This window comes from Rhinolophus ferrumequinum, chromosome 19, assembly GCF_004115265.2.
Source record: "Rhinolophus ferrumequinum isolate MPI-CBG mRhiFer1 chromosome 19, mRhiFer1_v1.p, whole genome shotgun sequence".
Classification (NCBI taxonomy): domain Eukaryota; kingdom Metazoa; phylum Chordata; class Mammalia; order Chiroptera; family Rhinolophidae; genus Rhinolophus; species Rhinolophus ferrumequinum.
This window is the reverse complement of record NC_046302.1, coordinates 10,653,006-10,673,431: the sequence shown is the minus strand read 5'-3', so window position 1 is coordinate 10,673,431 and position 20,426 is coordinate 10,653,006. Positions and strand designations below refer to the sequence as shown.

Here is a 20,426-nt window from a genome sequence, read left to right as displayed (position 1 = left end):
CAGGGAGGCAGGATTGTTCCTCTCTCTGTACCTGCTGTTTCTGCCGGTGCCCTTCACCCTGGCTGCAGCAGGTGACTGCAGTCTCCAGCCGTCCAGTACTCCCCAAATGAGCCTCCTCACCACCACTCAAAGGTGGTTCTCCTCCAAGCCTCTGGGTACAAATAAACCCAATCACCTTCCCTAGTTCCTCCTCAGCCCTTACCATCACTGAGTTACCTTGGTACTCCCTTTTCCACTTCTTCATACTTTTTAACCAGTTCCTCATACTAGATATGTCCCTTTAAATAACTGGTGTGGTTTCTTTTTTCCTGATTGGACCCTGGCTGATACAAAATAGCATGTATTTCACAGTACATTAACTTTTTAAAATGGTAGTAAAAATATACATACCACAAAAATAACCATTTTAGCCATTTTTAATGGCACAAATCAGCGGCATTAAGTAATTCACATTGTTGTGCAACCGTCATCACCATCCATCTCCAGAACTTTTTCATCTTTCCAAACTGAAACGCTGTACCCATTAAAAAACTCTTCCCCATTCTTCCTCCCCTCAGCCCCTGGCAACCACCATTCCAATTTCTCTCTCTGTGGATATGACTATTCTAGGTACTTATATAAGTGAAGTCATACAGTATTTGTCCTTTTGTGTCTGGCTTATTTCACTTAGCATGTTTTCAAGGTTTATCCATGTTTTGCATATATCAGAATTCACCTCTTTCTTCAGACAGAAGAACAGTCTATTGTATATATAGACCAATTTTGTTTATCCATTCACTGTTGGACACTTGTGCGGCTTCCATCTTTCAGCTATTGTGAATAATGCTGCTATGAACATGGGTATGCAAATATCTCTTTGAATTCCTTCTTCACATTCCTTTGGGGATATACCTAGAAGTGGAAATGCTGAATCATATGGAAATTCTATGTATACCTGTTTGAGGACTCTCCATACTGTTTTTCATAGCAGCTGCACCATTTTACATTCCCACCAGCAATGCACAAGGGTTCCAACTTCTCCACATCCTCACCATCCCTTGTTATTTTCTGTTTAAAATTTCTTTTTAAAATAGCCATGTTAATGGATGTTACGTGGTATCTCATTGTGGTTTGACTTTTATTTCCCTATTGATTAAAGATGTTGAGTCTCTTGTCATCTGCCCAGTGTATTAACTTTTAAAGTCTGTATCTCAAACTGAAAATCCTTGAGGTCTTTAACTAAGAAACTTTACCCTACGGAGTACATCTTAATATAATTGACAGGGCCTGAAAGAATGTTGACAATCATAAAATTCAAGATCCATCAAATGTGCATCCTGTCTTTCTTTCTCTCTCTCTCTCTCTCTCTCGCTCTCTCTCTCAGAATGATTTCTTTAAAATGTTTAGTTGTCACAAAAGGTCCTTGATTCACTGCGGTGGTGTAGTGCTAAAGACCGAGCCCTAAGTCACCTGACAGTGAACAGTTTATTACTGGAGACTACCCACATGCATTTTAGTTTTAACGTTTCTTATAGTGACTCTTCAGCTGTATTTTTCTTAAAACAAAATTACCACACTCATTCAATTCCAACAGATTTTTTTTTAAGTAAGACATTGCTAAATATCTAACTGTATTAATTCCAAAATATTGTGAATCAATGTAAGAAATGAATAGCAGGCATTATTTTTAAAAAGAAAAAAAAATAAATCTAATCATTCCTCTTGTAATGTTACTAAAGCAAACACTCTGTAGTTAACTCTTACTGCAAGCCACACAACATTTATGGACTTCCTGATAACAACACTTTTTATCTTTTCTTTAGTTTATGTTTCAGGTAGCCAAACATTGTACACAGAGGCTAAACATGCCATAACTTCAACAGGGTGATCAACTGGAGAATCACGAATGGGATCAATGTCTTCAACATTTGCTAATACAGAATGAAGCTGACTGATTTGATCATAAGACCTCAGGAGCTGACCTATTTATTAAGTTACATGAACACATCTACAGCATGAAGTTGTTATGACTCCTGATAATATTAAAGTCTGTCTATAATTTTACTTTAGAAATCTATACTCTAATTTTACATTATTATAGGAGTGAAAAAAAGCAGTTGGAAGGTTTGTTTGTTGAATATCATCTTTTAATTGATCTGTTAACAAAAAAGAGTATGGGAGTGTGAAAAAAGCATTGATTCACAATGCGACTCTGCCAACGTCTGGGCATGTAAGGGTGAACAAGACAACACTCAATAAACATTAGCAGAGAAAGGAAAGGGAAGAGAAAAAGAAAAAGAGAAAGGAGTAGAAGAAACCTTCAGATTCTGCCCTCATGGAATATGTAATTTAGAAATTAATGAGCAGCTGGCTAATGGCTGGCTTAACAGGGAAACATACAGATTTTGACAATGGAAACTGTCATCAGAAGGTGTAGCCATGATCTAGATCTGAGTATCACTGAGACTTACCGTGTTTCCCCGAAAATAAGACCTAGCTGGACAATCAGCTCTAATGCATCTTTTGGAGCAAAATTAATATAAGACTCAGTCTTATTTTACTATAAGTAATAATAAAAATATTATAAGACCAGGTCTTATTTTACTATATAGTAAAATAAGTATATGTTATATATAGTATATACTATATTTTACTATATAGTAAAATAAGATCAGGTCTAATATAATATAATATGATATAATACAATATAATATAATAATACCGAGTCTTATATTAATTTTTGCTCCAAAAGACGCATAACAGCTGATTATCCGGTTAAGTCTTATTTTCGGAGAAACACAGTAGGAAATAAGGGTGAGGTAAGGGAGACAAAGGGAGATCATTTTACAAGGGAGAGAACTGGCTGTCAATACCAATACAGGATTTAAATTTAGCCTTATTACTAGTGGGACATGCAACCCTGGGTACAACAGAAGAAGCCAGTCTGTCTGATGATTTATTCTGGTCAAAAATATTTAACTGGAATTTCATCATGTCTATAGAGCTAAGTTTAGTTTACAGAAAATAAAGGGCATAAAGAAAGATGTTAACAAAACCATGATGAAGCAATGCAACAAACCCAGAATGTGGGATCGTCTGCAAGACAACTGGCCTGGTCTATTAAAAAAGTCAATATCATTAAAAAAAAAAAAAAAAATGGAGGACAATTCAGATGAGCAGAGATTTAAGAAGCATAACAATCAAACACAATCCCTTATTGGATACTGATTTGAAAAAGACAATGGTGGATAAAATTGGGAAAATTGGATACAGATGGAGAAATAGTTATTAGGAAATTACTGTTAATTTAATTAGGATTGCTAATGGCATGATGCCTATTCAGAACAAATGTCCTATTTTTTAAGATACAAAAAATACTGTGTTGGTACAATGTTGCAATGACTGCATTTCACTTGAAAAGCGTTTGGCAAGATAAAACAAATATGGCAACATATTTTAAAATCCCTGAATCTCCAGGGTGGGAGGGGTATATGCTTGTCACCGTAATATGCTTTCTACCTATTCAAAACTATGCATAATGAAAAGGGTAAATAAATAAATACATCTGAGAAAGGTTTGTCCAGATATCAGCAAAATGCATTTTTTAACTGAACGCACAGCAGAAATTTTACATTGTGTAAAAGGTAAAGAAATATCTGAGTACTAATTATTTTAAATAACCTTCATGTAGCTTATATAAAAACAAAAACAATTTCTAGAAATTACCTAGAAATCCACCACTATGTGTACAGTTGATCCTCAAATAACATAGGTTTGACTTGTGCGGGAACACTTATACGCAGATATCCTTCAATAAATACCTGCATGGTTTCCAATCAATGGTTGGGAATCTGTGGATGCAGAGAGCTGACCGTATGCAGTGATCTACAGCACTCTATCTAAGGGACTTGAGCATTAACGAATTTTGGTATTGGCAGGAATCCTGGAAGCAATCCCTCACTGATACTGAGGGTAGTTAAGTTTTTGGGGAGTCAAAAGTTATATGAGGAGTTTTGACTGCATCAGGGCTGGTATCCCTAATCTCTGCATTGTTCAAGGGTCAACTACACCTGGTTGTTTTTGAAACATGCCTGAAGACTTAAAACTGATGTCCCTGTGGAATTCCTCAAGGTGACTCAGTCCAACTTAGAGCAAAAGGTTTCCCCCTTCAGGATAAAGTCAAGCATGACACATGGCAAGACAAATGCAATAACATGCATTTGAAGTCTACGTGTAAAATGTACAGTTTTTTAGTCTGGCCAAACTCAAATAATATCACATGGCTAATGATGAAAACGGTAATACTTTTATGGTTAAAAAAGGAAAAGATTGAAAAGACGATGCAAGAACCAAACTGTCCTGCAGAAGCATCCTTTCCACTGAAATAAGGTGGGGCAAGAGGGAAAGGCCAGGGCAAAAAAGGTGCTCTTTTCTCATTTTCTTTAGGTGGATTTGGAAATATTAAGGCATGGTATGTTAATTCAGGACAGATGGCTGAAAATAACCAGAAGTGTTATTTTATTTACATAATACTACTATGAAACTAAACTTGGAAAAAATGTCCCCTGAGCTGCATGTGTTGCTACCTTATTTACTGTTATTATTGAGATCCAAAGTTCCTTGCATATAAAGATGCACAATATTGACATGCGTTCTACTTAAAGTCTTGCACATTTTAAAACTATCACTTATTCAAAGAATTATAATTCATCATTAAATCTCCAAAATTCCTATTTCAATCCTACACTGTACATTTCAACTATGTGTCTCTTTCAACTGATATTTCACATATTTCAACTGATGTTGATGAGTTCTAAGACAAGAGCAATTGAATGGAAATAAATGAGAATATCATGTGATGGTTTTTCTCTAGAACTGATAACAGAAATTGTGACAATATCTATCATCTCTCCTTTCATCCTTTCCACTCAGATTTCTTTTCCTTTCCCTGAAATTTGGGGGCAACCAGGGCCCATACCCTATTTCTCTCCATTCTCCCACACCGTCTTAAAGCAGAGGAGGCAGGTGTGATCTGAGTCAATTATACCTGCCTTTCCCAGCTTATACTGAAGGCTTGCTCATGGAAGTACTGGACATCTCCAGTTTACTCAAGGCCCTCACAGAAAGCATGACAAGGGTGAGGCATGGTCAAGAGGTTTAACACTATCCCTTTTTGTTTCTAAGCCTTATTTTCTACAATAACTTTGCACAGTGATAACAGCAAGACAATAAGCTTGAAAGGCAGGAAATGCATGGGTTTTATCCCACTACACACCCGCAGTGTGACTGCTGACATCTACCACACAGCCTATAATACAGCATCCTGAACGAATGACAGTGCCCTGCTGGCACAGCTCTAAGAACTTCAAAGTCCATGGAAACAATTTCACTCATCTTTTCAAAATTACCTAGGAATGATAAATGTGACAAGAAATGGTACCATGTGCTACTTCTGTATATCGCTTAACTTCACCTGCTGGAAAGACACTGAGAACAGAATGTAAATATGTTAAGAAACCAGGCATGCTTTCCTGAAGATTATCAGGTGACTGTGACTCAGCGACCCATAGACATTTCCTCAATGCTTCTGGCCTTACCTACCTGTCTTAAGTCCATAGTGATTGTGACCCAGTGATATTCTCTCCCGTTCTGAATACTGGGACTTTGCCACCAGTTATTGGTGCCATCTATCGCATTTGATATTGGATGGCGTTCTGTTAAAAGAAAAAAAAACATGCGTACCTCTCAGTTTTTAATTTAAATTGTTTTAACTTCTCAACTGTACGCTAGTGGAAATGAATGGGGGTGCAAGTGAACACAGCATCACGGCTTCCTAACAGAAGTCTTCATCATCATTTCAAAAGGTAATGATTCCCATAGGTACCTGTGAATAGAAGGAACAACACTTGCCTTTGGGGCTGGCGCTGCTGCCGTCACAGATCCGGCATTGCGCGTTCCGCACAGGTCGACCGGGCACGTGCTCCACCAGTTTGCAGAACATCTCAGGCCCCTTCTCCCCACAGGTCGCATTGGTGCTGATGTGAGCGTTACTGGCAAGATTGAGAATGGCAGGAAACAGGCCTGAAAGTCAAAATTCACCAAATCGGATCAGCCAATTGAAATCAAAAAGATAGGATTACTTCATCTCACTTTGCAAGTAAATCAGAAAGAGATTCTAAGCCTATGTGCTTAGTGAAGGAAACCTTACACAAAAGCAGTTATAAGATGGTTTCGTTTACATGAAATTCTAGGACAAGCAAATCTCACCTATGAGGAAGAAAACACTGAAGAGCAGTGGCAGATGGTGGAGATTGACTGTGAAGGCACACCAGGGAATTTTCTGGGATAATGTTATATTCTACATCTTGATAAAGATTAGGATGGCACACGCATCTGCAATTGTGAAAAATCATAGATAGAATGCGGAACATTTGGATAGATTGGTGTATTGCACCGTATGTAAATTTTACCTCAAACAGTTAAAGAGATCATAAAAAGTACTGATGTGAGTACTGACTGAAAAGTTTAGGAGTGAAGTATACTTAAGTCCTTCAACTCACTTTTAAATGCATCAAGAAACAAGCTGGATTGATGGTTACAGGGACAGACAGGTGATAAAGAAAGAAGATTAAAATGATCATTATAGAATCTTGGTAGGAAGGTAGATGTTCATTGTACAATTCCACTTTTCTGATGGAATTTTTTCATAATAAAATGCTGGGAAAATAGAATTTAAGGCAAGGTTCAAACGATCCAAAGCATGTATTTGCCAATAAAATTCAAACACCCTTCACTTAAAAGAAAGGCATCCATTCTCTACCATCTTTGTTCCAGTTGTCTCTATTAGTCTTACCAGGTCTTTCCTATCATTATCTAGGATATTTTTCACTTTTTTCTCTTTTTTTAATGCTTGTTTTCTTTGGTGAACAGAACTTGAAAATATAAAGCTCCCGTTATCAAAATTCTCTTCAATTTAGTATTAATCTTTACCTTTCTACAGTCCTTTTGTCTCCAGTGATTTTTATCTCTAAGTGGCTAGCTGGTCCAGACTACTCAGAAAACAATTTTTGGATGACTGTGAGAAAAATAACTCCATTAAGTTCTTTAGAGTGGCTTTATCTTAGTAAAAGAGGATAATAGCAGTGAGATTAAATGAAGATCTAGAAAGGACAATGTACATGATGTTGAAGAGCCATTCCACATGAAAGGACATTGTGAACTGAGAAACCGTATTGAGAGGCGCGATCTTAGCCAAGTGGGGTTTCTCTAATTTACTAGAATTTGATCTTCAAGGATCACAGAAGATAATCTTTTCTTTATAAAGCACATAGAGTCGATATTATTTCTGAAATATTTCCTTTCCAGTGAAATTCGAAAAAGCACAATATAATTTTAGTAAGATAAAAGGAGTTACTGTCTTCAATTTTGATTTTTAGGTACTGCTTAATGTTTTCAAGGATTTTTGTCTATTATAAATATTTTAATAATTTAAATTACAAAATAAAAATGGCTGTTTTTGTAAGAGTCGCTACATTAAAAACTCACGATGCATCTATTTAAAAAATAACTTATTAGGTAGTCTCTCAAAGACTTGCCACATAGAACAGAGCTACCTGTTATTAGCAGTTCTATCCTCGTGAAATGACCCTAGTCAAGTCAGTAGGCCCTTAGCCTCTCAATAGAAAATAGTTATTGAACATTATTTGTATTTTAGAACATTATTATTAATTTTAAAGCATTGCACAGACTTACATCATACACTATGCTTAACATGTTATATATATTTTCATTTTTAACTTAAAGTCGGTCATTTTTATCATATTCCTTTAAAGGGATTTAAATCAAAAAGGCTTTATGTGGAAGCAGATGAATCTCTACATTTAATTATGCAGTTTCCCAAATTATTTTATCAACCAGTAGTTAGACACTTACATTTTATGGAATTATCTACTTCCTAAAGTGACATGTAACTCTTGAGAGTGGTCCTTAAATTTTTGGGAGGGGTACTTGGGAGTAACAGGAGGAGTTGATTGATATTTATTCTGTTTGGTATGGAGGTAAATATTAATTTTCTCCATCCTATATGACCATAATATTCTAGTCATCTGGTTCGAATGTATGTTATGAGCTAATAACTGAAAATACAATATGGTTTTAAACCGTGGTGTTTTATTCTAATAGCTAAAATGTTTTTCTGGCTCTGGATCACATGTATGCATTTAGATCTGCAGTACAATCAACTCTATCCATTCCCTTCTCACAGACCAGTCAAGCGAGGAAAAGAAACCAAGGTCACAGGAACTGACTTAACAATGCATTTCTTTATCAACAAATACTTTACCAGTTAACTTAACAAATGTTCCCACTTTCTCTTTATTCTACCCGACCAGTTGCTCCACATCAAGAGAACTCCTTACTTCCTGCCCAAGGCTCCCTATCACCCTGGAGACCAGCAAGGGTGGTCTCCACCCTTGAATTATTGGGGAGAGTGGGAAGTAGAGAGGGTAAGGGAGTCATGAGGGCACCATGCTGTCTGTACTCAGGAGTCTATGCTCGGAGTCACTGAGAAAAAGAAGCTCCAACTTCATGAACTTGGTGATAATATCTCAATTGCAGTCATCAGCCTCAGGTAGTTCTTGTACTAGACATATTTTAAAGAACTTCCAAATTTGTTTATCTTGATGGTATTCTAAATATACTTTTAATAAAAGAAAGATAAATTGCTTCATTAGCATGGTATGTTGAAAAACTTTTAAGTAATTAATTTCATAAATGTATCCTGGTTATCTTTCACTAAAAGTAGGTCTTTCTTCTCAGGTAATCTAGTATTTGAAAACAAAAAACAAAACTATTGACTAAAAATTATTCTTTACATATTGCATTGACTCTTACTTCATAGTTATGAATAATTATTATTCCTTGTTACCTGTGATCACATCTGCTAAAAGATGAAAGAAAGTTAGAAATATGTATTGGAGAAAGCATCTTTTAAAAGGAAATTTTTTTATAAAGTCCCTCGGGTTGCTGAATCATTTCAAAGACGACTGAAATATTTCAATAAAGGGAAACTACATGAGCTTCAAGTAGGAGGAAGGATAGGAAATCAAAGGGTGAGAAAGAGCACTGGGATGAAGAACGTACCAAGAACAAAAGTTTGAATTTATATGTAAAAATCAAAGGCAGAATGAAGGCTGTTGCAGGATACATAGGTGACAGAATTTTACCACTACTTAGCTGCACACTTAATAAATTAGACTATACAGTTTTGTTGGGAGACATTATTTACTTTGGTTAGTGTTACTGTACTACTAATTTGTATTCCCAGTCCCCTTGCCCATTCAGGACACACAATGGAATCCTTTTCCTACCCCTGTATTTAACCAGTAGCTAAAAACTTTATAATGCCAAACTCCATCAAGCATGAAATAAATTCCTTCTCATTCACCAGTAGTTTTTTTTTAATCCTCTTTCTTCACAGCCTGAATACATTCAGCCTTCTTAAATGCATTTCAGGACCACATTAATCTGCTGGAAATTCCTTTATTTGATATTAGGTGAAAAATTGCTACAAACCTGACAGACAAAAATGCTACCATACACAATTACCAAAGTGTTCAGCTCAAAGACTTCCAGATAGTTGAGTAATTCATTTTTAGAGGTTTCTGGGTTTTTCCCAGTGGAAAATATTTTCACCATCTAAAAAGAGAGCATCTAAAATGCTGACTAGACCTGAGGCTCGTTGCAATAACTTTTTTATCAATATTTGTCAAATGATTCAGGGGTAATGGTTCAGGGCCTTAATGTATTGGTATGTAAGAGAAACATGAGTTTTTTTCTATTTTGGAAAAACATTTTTGAGTTCTAAAAAATGTTATTTGCCTAATTCATAATCATTGTGATATTCTGAAAAAAAATGATTTGCAATTCTTAATTAAAGGATTGGTGGCAATATGTTCTGGTCATTATTTCCCAGCATGACATAAAAATTACGAATATTTTTATATGATTGAGTAATGAAGTGGCTTCAGGTGTCAGGAATTTCTGTTTTGGAAAAAACGTCAAAGCTACTTGTTCAATCCAGGAGAAATTTGGAAAAATTGGAATTTAAGTTTCTGAATTGAGAAATTTGTGATTATAAAAAAACCCAAAACATTCAAGTTCTTTTTTCTCTCCATATATCCTACTCTCACTTCCGTAATCTCACCTTTTTACCCTGTAAACATCTATAAATTGATTAGAGAAAGCTGGTATTAGAAATAAACTACCCTGCTTGCCAGCACTCTCTTTGAAACATGGTAATCGCCGGATTGAACAATAAAAAGAGCACCTCAGACAGCTACAAATGGCATTATTCAGTGAGAAAGCCTGGAAGCATTTAATACTAATCCAAGATAATAATATCAAAGTACTCTAATACACCACATAATATTCCAGGTTAATAATATTTAAGATATTCTAACAACATGAATTTTAGGAGGACACATGAATTCAGATTTAGTAACACATCCATATGAGTCATAAAAAGTACGTGAGAATGTTGATTAAGTTCAATAAATATTTAATAAGAACCTCTTAGGTACAAAGCACTATGCCAGGCACCTCCCTGGGACACAGAGATGAATAAGCTGGGCTAGCCTATCCTTAAGGCTCTCACAATCAGAAGGGAAAGAGACACATCTACTCATAGATTCTGCTACGTATAATATTAAAGATGCAGCAATATTTAAAAATAGATTAGAGGAGAGAATTTCGAATAAGAAATTTAGTCATAACCCAGGCAGAAATATGAGCACATGTGCTTAGGCAAGAGCAGGTCTAAAAATCCTTAAATGGCTCCTTACTGCTCTTCAAATTGATTGCAATTTCCTTCCTTTTGTACTTTTCATATATCCATCCATGCCCGACTCATCCTTTAAGCTAAGCTGGGATCTTTCCTGAACTCCAGGCTAAAATAAATGTCCGTTGTTTGTCCTACCTTAAATCAGCATGCCCTATCACTGCACTTACCATTTACACAGAGATCATTAATTTGCTGACCAGTCCTCGCCACCCCTGCCCCCGCCACGATTCTTCTCCCCTCACTATCCTTCTCCAAAAAATATAACCAACTTTTGATTAATATGTGAGGTCCTTCAGGGCACAACCACGTCTTGTTTGCTCTAGGTCAGAATCTGGCCAACGTGAATGCCCCATTTCTGGGCCTGAATGAAAGAATGAATAAATGAATGAAGACATGGTCCTTTATACTCCTGGATTGCCAGCAAGTACACAGAACCAGGAGCCCAAATCTAAACTCTCATCCTGGTTCCACTATTAACTATATGCCTGGACAAGTGAACCTCTCAGAGCCTCTATTTCCTCAACTATTAAATAAATACCTCTGTGCGCCCTTTTTTCTCTGATACCATGATTCCAGAATTTTACCTTAATAGACTATCAGGTAAATTCACCCACCACTCTTTCTTTCTCACTATTTGGAAAATAAATTAAGAATAACTTTTCTCCATTCAACGAATGCACAGAATGGTAAAGAAAACTTAATTTGGTGATTCTTTGATCTCCTTGGATAAAAGAACCAAATAGAAGTACAAAGTGGCATTATTTTCTTTGCTTATTCAGAAGTCACTCTTCAGAACTTGGACCTAAAGAGGAACGGAAGAGAAACAAATGATGTTTTATACAACCTTGATCCTAAGCCAGAGAACCATCAGAGGTTGGTTTTGTTTCTGATCTATGCTTATGGCAATAGCCCTTCCTTGACTCTTGCTAACTTCCCAAAGTTAAAAACAAGACAACTGGCCCAAAATGGAGTTGTTCATGCTAAGCCCCATGTCACCAAACCAAGACTTACGGTAATTACAGTTTCTGGCTCTCCCAGAAATGAAATCTTAAACCAGTCCCTCTGCAACTGCCTGATCAGCACTAGTTAGGTAATCAGCAGATAGCCCCCCTGCCACCCCCTATAAGGAAAGTAACCTTGCAGTAACCAACCCGCCTTTTTGCCCGGTATAACTCCCTTGTTCCCACTTCCTTCTGTCTAGAAAAATCTTTCATTTTGTATAGATCCTCTGATCTCCTTTCTATCTGCTAGATTAGACGCTGCCTGATCAATGAATCAATGAATAAAGCCAATAAAATCTTCAAATTTTACTCGCGGCTTCCTAATAAAAGTCTTCATAAGCATTTAAAAAAGTTTACTCAGTAGAATTTTGTTTTTGAATACCAGTAAGTGTTTTACATACACATACACACACACACACACACACACACACACACACACACACACATCTTTTGGAATTCTTTCAAAACAGTCAAGTTCTACTTCATATGGCATATTGAATATCTAACTTATACGTCCAGGCTTAAAATGGAAATGTCCATCTAACCAGGTGTTTTATATCAACTTTATTAGAATTACAACTGCCTATGAAAGACAGGGTTGGCTAAGATGTAAGAACATAGTCTTTTGAGTCAGACAGCCCTCAGTTTGAATTCCAGGGCTACCATTTGCCAACTGGGGGCTTTACCTGTCAGTCTCCTTATTTGTGCAATGAGAAGCATAGTACCTACGGATTTTTATGAGCATTAAATGAGATTATGTGGGTAAAGGACCTAATGCAATATCTTAAGGGCTCAATAAATAATTGCTGTTATTATTTTCATATCATCAGTGGAGATCACCAACACAAATTTCCTCAAATATAATTAGACTTTTGTGGTTATATTTCACATATTTGAGTCTCTGTTGCTTTGATTAAATTTTAGTTAATGTAGTTGGTTTCCATTTAAGTGCCACTGAGTATGAAAAGCATCTACCTTTAAATAGAAGAAACCCACTCAGCTCAGAGCGATGTGCCTCGTGAGAGGTCTGGGGGACACAGACCTGTCGCTCACCTCCTGCTCACGCCGAGGCAGGGACACCGTGCACAGAAGGCGGAGCAGGACTGCCCAGCTCTACTCAACTTGTCCCCCTTCCCAACCTGCCTCCCTCCCTCCTCTTTGTTTTCTATTATTCTTTCTGTAGTTGCCTTTGCAACACTGTGTAGTTGAATCCCTGTAAGTTAAATGCACATTGGTAAATCATAATCTTCTCCTTTCATTGTTCTGAAAGCTGACACAAAGAAAAGAATCTTTGAGGAGGTGACATTTGAAGATTTGCCTCAAAAATGAGAAGGAGCCCATCATGCAGGGGTAGGTCTCTATGTTAATATATTTGTATTTCTTTGTACTGTATTTTTATGCATTAAAAAAACATGCCGAGAATAGGTCTGTGAGCTTTGCCAAAAGGGTCCATTGGTACCGAAAGGTCAAGGGATGGTAGGGATGGTGCTTCTGCTGAAGTGATGTGAGTGAGGAGCCAATGGCACAGACGACTCTGTTAGTCTCCTTTTTCCCACTTACTGACTCTTCCAGGAACCTAGCTTATCCCTGGACAAAGGCAGCCAGGGAGCTCCTAACATTTTGATCCAGGTGGATTCGGAAGGTGAGTGAGAAGGGCTTGGGCCAAGCCAAGAATTAATGTCCTGCTCAGGTGAGGTCCCAAGTGAGCTGACCAGGTGGGCCTCAAGCAGCAGTGTTTCCAGCTGAGGGGCACTAAGTGGAAATGAGTCCTTAGTGCCATCCAGGTTGCCGGGGCCAGATGACATGCCTTGTGGAAACTAATGAAAACTTTCATACCTTTAACCACTACCCCCAAGGGAACTATAAGTTATCCTCTGAATTCTCACGTTTGGCATTTGAGCATATTTTCAGGAACACATTCTGTATGAATGCTGAGGACAGAGGGCCTATATGAAGGAGAAAGAGGTAAAGATGGAGGAGGGTTGAAATTGAAATTACCGTAGAGCATCTCTAACCCCTAAGATATATTCAGGAGCCGAGTAACAAGCTGGGGCAAAATTCATCTTAACTCAAATATTTTTTCTAGGAAACAATACAAATATACCTGCATATTATGAGGTAGATGTATTTGCAAAGTAAGCCTAAATGAAACTGTTTTCCCACTGTTACTTCTGATTGATCAGCAATTGTAGCAATTCCTCACAGGAAGTGGTTCCTTACTCCTCTGCTCCTTTCCCATGAGAAACCTGAGCCAAATACTGTGTCGTAACAGGAGTATACCATTTAAAGAAATTCTATGTCTACTTACTTATTAGAAATTAAAAATCACTTTAATCACTACTAAATGAACTTGTTTTGTATGTCAAATACATCACTATTCTCAGAATGTTTCAATAATAATAAAACCTCAAAGCTAATGAAATACATGAAAGTCTTGCTTGTTTAATGTAAAACAAACAGGGATTTCATTTCCAGTGAGAATTATTAAAATGTTACCAGTTAGTTATTATTATTTCTCAAATAAAGATAAATCTAACAGTTGAGGGGAGGGGCGTTTAAATGGAGGTAACTTAGGTTGCCTGTAGACATGGAGCCCTTTCAGCCTGCCATGGAAGCACTAGCTAGAGAATGACTGCCCTCTCATCCCCTCCGTACCCCCAAAAGCAAATACTTGGTTTTTGGACTAAGCCAATTTAATCATTGATGGCTGTTAGTAAAAGAACAGCTTTAAGATATTCTAGAGATTCTGAGGCCCTTTCCAGCACAGTGATTTTAAAAAGGTGGGGGAGGGAGGAGAAGGAAATGGGGGAGAGAAAGAAAGACCCCTATACAAACAGGAAAAAGTCCTAAGAATTTGGCATTTAACACAGTTGATTTTCTGTTGTTTTTTTTTCCCTCACGTGGGAAGATGAAGAAAAGTTTAATTTGGGAAAAACCTGAGGGAGTGGTGAGTCAAAGGCCTTTGCATGGTTTTGCTAGAGTTCCATTTCCATAGCAATGGGCTCAAGGTGTCCTTGACAAAGACAGGTTTTCACTGTAAGATAAGAAGCATATGAGCAAGCAAGGCACAGATACTGTCTGTGGAAAATAGAGCTATATCAGGGTCCGCTTACTCCTCCCACAAAGGCTTGTTTAATACTTATATCCCATGACACGGCAGTTTTAAATTCAGCATAGGTTTAGCTGCAGAGAAACAAAATTAAGTCACTCATCTCGAAGTGTTTTTCTCTTTTGCTGCCAGGAACTTTAAATTGTTATTAAAGGGCAACAATTTAAATACTTCTACCCGATCAAAATCAATATTGCACACAGGCAAACCCCAAAAGCCGTCAACATTCACATGTATGTTTACATTTCATATTATTCCCATTGCCCTGGAAAAACACGACCCCTCCTCACGCCTTCCAAATCCTTACAGGAGTGAACTCAGCTTCAAGGAAAGTCAAAAAGCGAGTGCAGCCTTTAAGCTGAATATCGCCAGCTCTGTTGAATTAAAAAGCAGTTTTATTATATTTTGCTTATATCATTTATAAAGTTTACACTGTTTATATAATATTTAAATATCTAAAAACATAAGTTAATTCAACATTTTCTTACTAGCCCAAACACTCAACTTTTCTACAAATCCTTCAAGATACTAGTTATTTCTTCCGCTTTCCTCTGCCACTTTTGTGCTCTATTCTATAGATTTTTCTTCCTTATGCTTTAAAACGTTGGCATCCCTGTTTAGGGTGTCCAGGGCCACTTCAAGGGTATGTGACCAGTACAATTACCCTTGGCTTCATCCTGGAACTGTTTGAAATGTTTCATAATTGAACCATTTTCATTTTGGACCCACATTTTCATTTTGGACTAGTTCTTCAAATATGTAACTGGTCCTGGAGGTGACTAGTGGGAGCTTCCATGGAGGATTGTCCCACAAGTGCCCGTGTACTTCTCATGAAATCATTTGGCATCGGAGACGGTGTCATCACTCTAACTGAGCACCAGTAGAATGACCGCAAGGTCCTGGATGCGCCGGATTACAGCTCCTTTTATTCCAGCGCATATCTAGAGGGACATTTTACAAAGAAATTATTTGAGGTATATTTCACCTTAGAGACCAACAATAGGGAAATATATTTGACAACTGCAGTAAACACTCTAATCAAAGTACACCGAGTTAAATGATCTTGGTATCATTCTCACTGGATTGATAATACTGTATTTTCTCAGTGCCAGTACCACTGTTTTTTCCTGAAATTGAGCTGCTTATTTATATAGATACATACATTTAATGTAATAGCTTACCTATTTCTTTTTTCAAAAAGCTGTTACTGTGTCAAGGCATGTATAAGAACTGTATTCACTGTCTCCAGTCCCTTGCCTCAGATTTACTCTTCACTCAACTTCAATCGGAATTCTGTTCCTTTAATGCCATTTTCAAAATCTCCGTCAACTTCCATCTTGTCAAACCCAACACGCCATTCACCTTCAGTTTACTTGTCCTCACAGCAGTTTTTCTCAAAAAATTATCTTTGTCTTTTCTTTAAACATTATCTTCTTGTGGCCTCCATCACACTAAAACTCTTGGTTTTCTCTCTCTCAAAGCAACTTGTTGTCAGTCTCTGACAGATTTCCTAGCAGAAGACATTACATTCACCAAAGAGGTGCATTCTCATGGAGAAAGTGGGAAGGAACATACTTTCTCAAAATAATATCTCCAAGACCGAGAGAAGCAATACAACATATGAGGTCTAACAATTAAGTTCACCAAGATGTTGCAATGATGTTGTTAAACGTTTTTGATATCAGAGGGATTGTTCATTATGAATTTGTACCAACTGGACAGACAGTTAACCAAATACTGAAAAGGCTGCGTGAAAAAGTTAGACGACCTGAACTTTTCACCAACAAGTCATGGCTCTTGAATCACCACAATGCACCAGCTCACACAACATTGTCTATAAGGGAGTTTTTGGCCAGTAAACAAATAACTGTATTGTAACACCCTCCCTACTTATCTGATCTGGCCCCAATGACTTCTTTTTACCCGAACATAAAGGAAATATTGAAAGGAAGACATTTTTATGACATGCAGGACATCAAGGGTAAAAATGATGACAGCTCCAACGGCCATTCCAGAAAAAGAGTTCCAAAACTGCTTTGAAGGGTGGACTAGGCACTGGCATCGGTGCATAGCTTCCCAAGGGGAGTACTTCAAAGGTGAACATAGTGATATTCAGCAATGAGGTATGTAGTACTTTTTCTAGGATGAGTTTGCAAACTTATTTGTCTGACGTATTGGGTTGAGGGCAGAGACTTGGGTTTTCTACAGCACATGCCCAACACTTATTTAATGTTATTAATCCTATTTGAGATAATGATATAAAAAGGCACCACACACGTGGAAAATGAATACACTGGTTAATGGAGTTAGTGGAATCTCAACAGTGGCCAAAATAAAACCAACATAAGCTTAACAAGGATAAATACAGGACCTTCATACTTTTTTCCCAAAATTTACCTGCAAGCAAAATCTTGGTGAAGGTGGAAAAGATGTTACAGTTCCTGGTGATAGCTGTGAGAAGAGTGCTATAAAAATGTAACGTGTTCTAGGGTTGAAATAACAAAGCCATACTATTAAAGACAGAGGGGGATGACCCTTAGCAGCCACAAATTTAATAACTATGAGTTAACTATGCACAAGATATTCTAATGTTAGTCTGTGCTCAACTGTGCAAAGAGAATGTTGAGGATTAGAGTAGTGTTTCTCAAGCTTTATATATACAAATCACCTGGAGGTCTCATTAAAATGTAGATTCTGATCCTGCAGGTCTGAGGTGGGACTGAGATGCTTCATGGCTAAACATCTTCCACCGATGGCTGCTTTGAGTTCAAGAGATTAAGTGATCTCTTTGCTTTTTCCAGTTCTAACACTCTGAAATTAGCCAATTCAGCCAAACCTTGGCGCAACGATGATCAGACCGATTAGTGAGATGATGCTTCCTCCGGCAGCTTTCTCTCACTATTTAACCAGAACTATTTAATTTTCACATCCTACATTCAAGTCTGGGAGGCTTTTCCCAACTATTTTTACAGGGAATGCATTGCTTCAGTTAAGACAAAGGTTTTGGGCTTACTGTGGAAAAAAACTCCAAGAGCTCCAAAATTAAAGACACAACAAATGAACAAGGTCAACTGAGCATCCAACAGGAAAATATATTCAAGCAAACCAGTGGTTTGATTTTTCAGCCCTGTTCCACTTAAATGACTCTGCCAACCAGCCTGGTTCATTCACATTGAAAATGATGTTGTTGAAGACACTGTGAAATACTTATAGTGTTAAAATTTTAAAGGAGAGCATTTACATAGCACTGTCTAATTTCTGATGGAGGGTCACCCCTTGAAGCCCAAGTACTGCTGGTTACTGGTATTTTGACCAGTCTGATGTGGCAGTAAAGTAGGCAGCCTCCGGGTGTCTATTCACAGAGGTCTGCAGGGAAGTCTCTGCGCAAGGTGGGAAGAGGTGGGTTAGAGAGGACAGCAGAACATCTATTTGCGTTTTAGCTTCCAGGAGAGGGTCTAGGTCTAGATGACAGAAAGAAAGAGAAGAGTTTTCAAGACAGCCTGTCAGGGCAAAAGCAGGGCCATTCATAGACGTTGAGGCTGTCTCCCCATTCTAATAAAGAAAACAGCCGGAGAGAAGTGGGGAAGGTCAAGGACACAGCTTCCCACCACAGCAGTGCCCTTGAGGCCCTCTCTCTCTCTTTTTTCTCTTGTCTTCTTAAAATAAGATTTCAATATTATTTTTCTTTTATTTTCTAAGTTCTTCCCTATATTACATTCTTATGATAATATAGGCAGGGAACATTTGCTTTATTTCCACACGTTAGTAAGAAGAAATCAGAACACAGGCTGGACCACATTAATAGATTACCCTCAAATAAACCATATTTATATACATTTTCTATAATATATTTTCTTTTAGAACAAACCAAATGGCCTACGTTTAAAATACTTCAGTATAAAGACTGTGATATCATGCGTGTGTGTGCACATCCGTGTACATATGTATGAGGTCAGACAATTAAGTTCATGAACTTGTTGCAACAATGTTGCTAACCTTTTTTTGATATCAGAGGGATTATTCATTATGAATTTGTACCAGCTGGACAAACAGTTAACCAAGTTTACTATTTGCAAGTGCTGAAAAGGCTGCGTGAAAAAGTTAGACAACCTGAACTTTTCACCAATAATTCGTGGCTCTTACATCACGACAATGCACCAGCTCACACGGCACTGTCTGTGAGGGAGTTTTTAGTCAGTAAACAAATAACTGTATTGGAACACCTTCCTTACTCACCTGATCTGGCCCCCAATGACTTCTTTCTTTACCTGAAGATATAGGAAATATTGAAAGGAAGACATTTTGATGACATTCAGGACATCAAGGGTAATACGATAACAGTCTGATGCCCATTCCAGAAAAAGAGTTCCAAAATTTGTTTGAAGGGTGGATTAGGCACTGGCATCGGTGCATAGCTTCCCAAGGGGAATATTTCAAAGGTGACCATATTGATATTCAGCAATGAGGTATGCAGCACTTTTTCTAGGATGAGTTCGCGAACTTAATTGGCAGACCTCATATATGTGTGCGTGTATGTTTTACTTAAGTTAAACTGCCCAAAAGCAGGTAGCATTAAAATCAGTGATGCATCTTCCAGGCGTGCATCAGGAAGGCTGCCCATGTTCCATAGGCACCCGCCATAATGTTCTGTCATCCATCTCCATCAACACCAGCACTTTACTAATTAGCAAGGACAATATCAGAAATGGGTCATTAGTACAAGTAGTGGATTGTTAATGACACTATGAATAATATAATAGAGTCTCATTATAGAAATTCATGGCAGTCAAGATAGCTATATAAATTAAAATATTTCAGAGTGACTTTTGGCAATGACAAGGTAAAGAGGTTGACAAATCCTCCCCTGAATAAAACAATTACATAACTGGACAAAATTAACAACTACAACCATTTCAGGACTCTGAAATCAACTGAAGACTAACAACAAATTGGGAAACTTTTCTTTATGAAAAGCTGCCGGGGTTCCAGGTCAGACCACTAGAAGAGGTCAGCCCTCTACCTGGGGCTATCCCATCCTCACCCAGCTCGTCAGCATGACAGATTACCAGGCCCGGGCAAGAGTGAACACCAGCAGTTTCTCTGCTGGAGACCCAATAGCCGACTAGATTTGGAGCACAGATTGAAAACATGAGCCCAGTGATGTCATAAAAGTTACAAACTTCAGTAGAAAATTAATAGGGAAAGCTTGCAGCTCCGCTAGCCTGAACTTGAGATTCCAGCGGGGGCAAACTACAGACAGCTGGGCCAGCCACATACTTACCGGGGAGATCCCGGAAACAGGAGTGCCAAAGAAGGGCTAGATCTGCTCTCCATACACCCCAGGCTTTTTTATTGGAAAATAATAAAATGCTTAAGAAAATAGTAGCAAAAATTCCAGGCGAGACCACTGAAAGCTACAAAACATTTCTGAGAAAAATTAAAGAACATGAATGAAGAGATGTTTCTTATTCATAAATAGGAAGACTCAACATTGTTA

The 20,426-nt window shown here is 37.7% G+C and overlaps 1 protein-coding gene across 1 annotated transcript in view; it reads right to left on the bottom strand.

Moving 5' to 3' along the window:
- The window catches only part of LAMA1 (laminin subunit alpha 1), a 159,963-nt gene that overhangs the window by 125,703 nt on the left and 13,834 nt on the right, over window positions 1-20,426 (bottom strand). The window contains exons 2-3 of the mRNA XM_033087811.1: window positions 5,890-6,060; window positions 5,581-5,693 (exon numbers count right to left, since the gene is read on the bottom strand). Coding sequence (XP_032943702.1) covers window positions 5,581-5,693; window positions 5,890-6,060 — 284 coding nt within the window. The remainder of the gene's footprint in view (window positions 1-5,580; window positions 5,694-5,889; window positions 6,061-20,426) is intronic.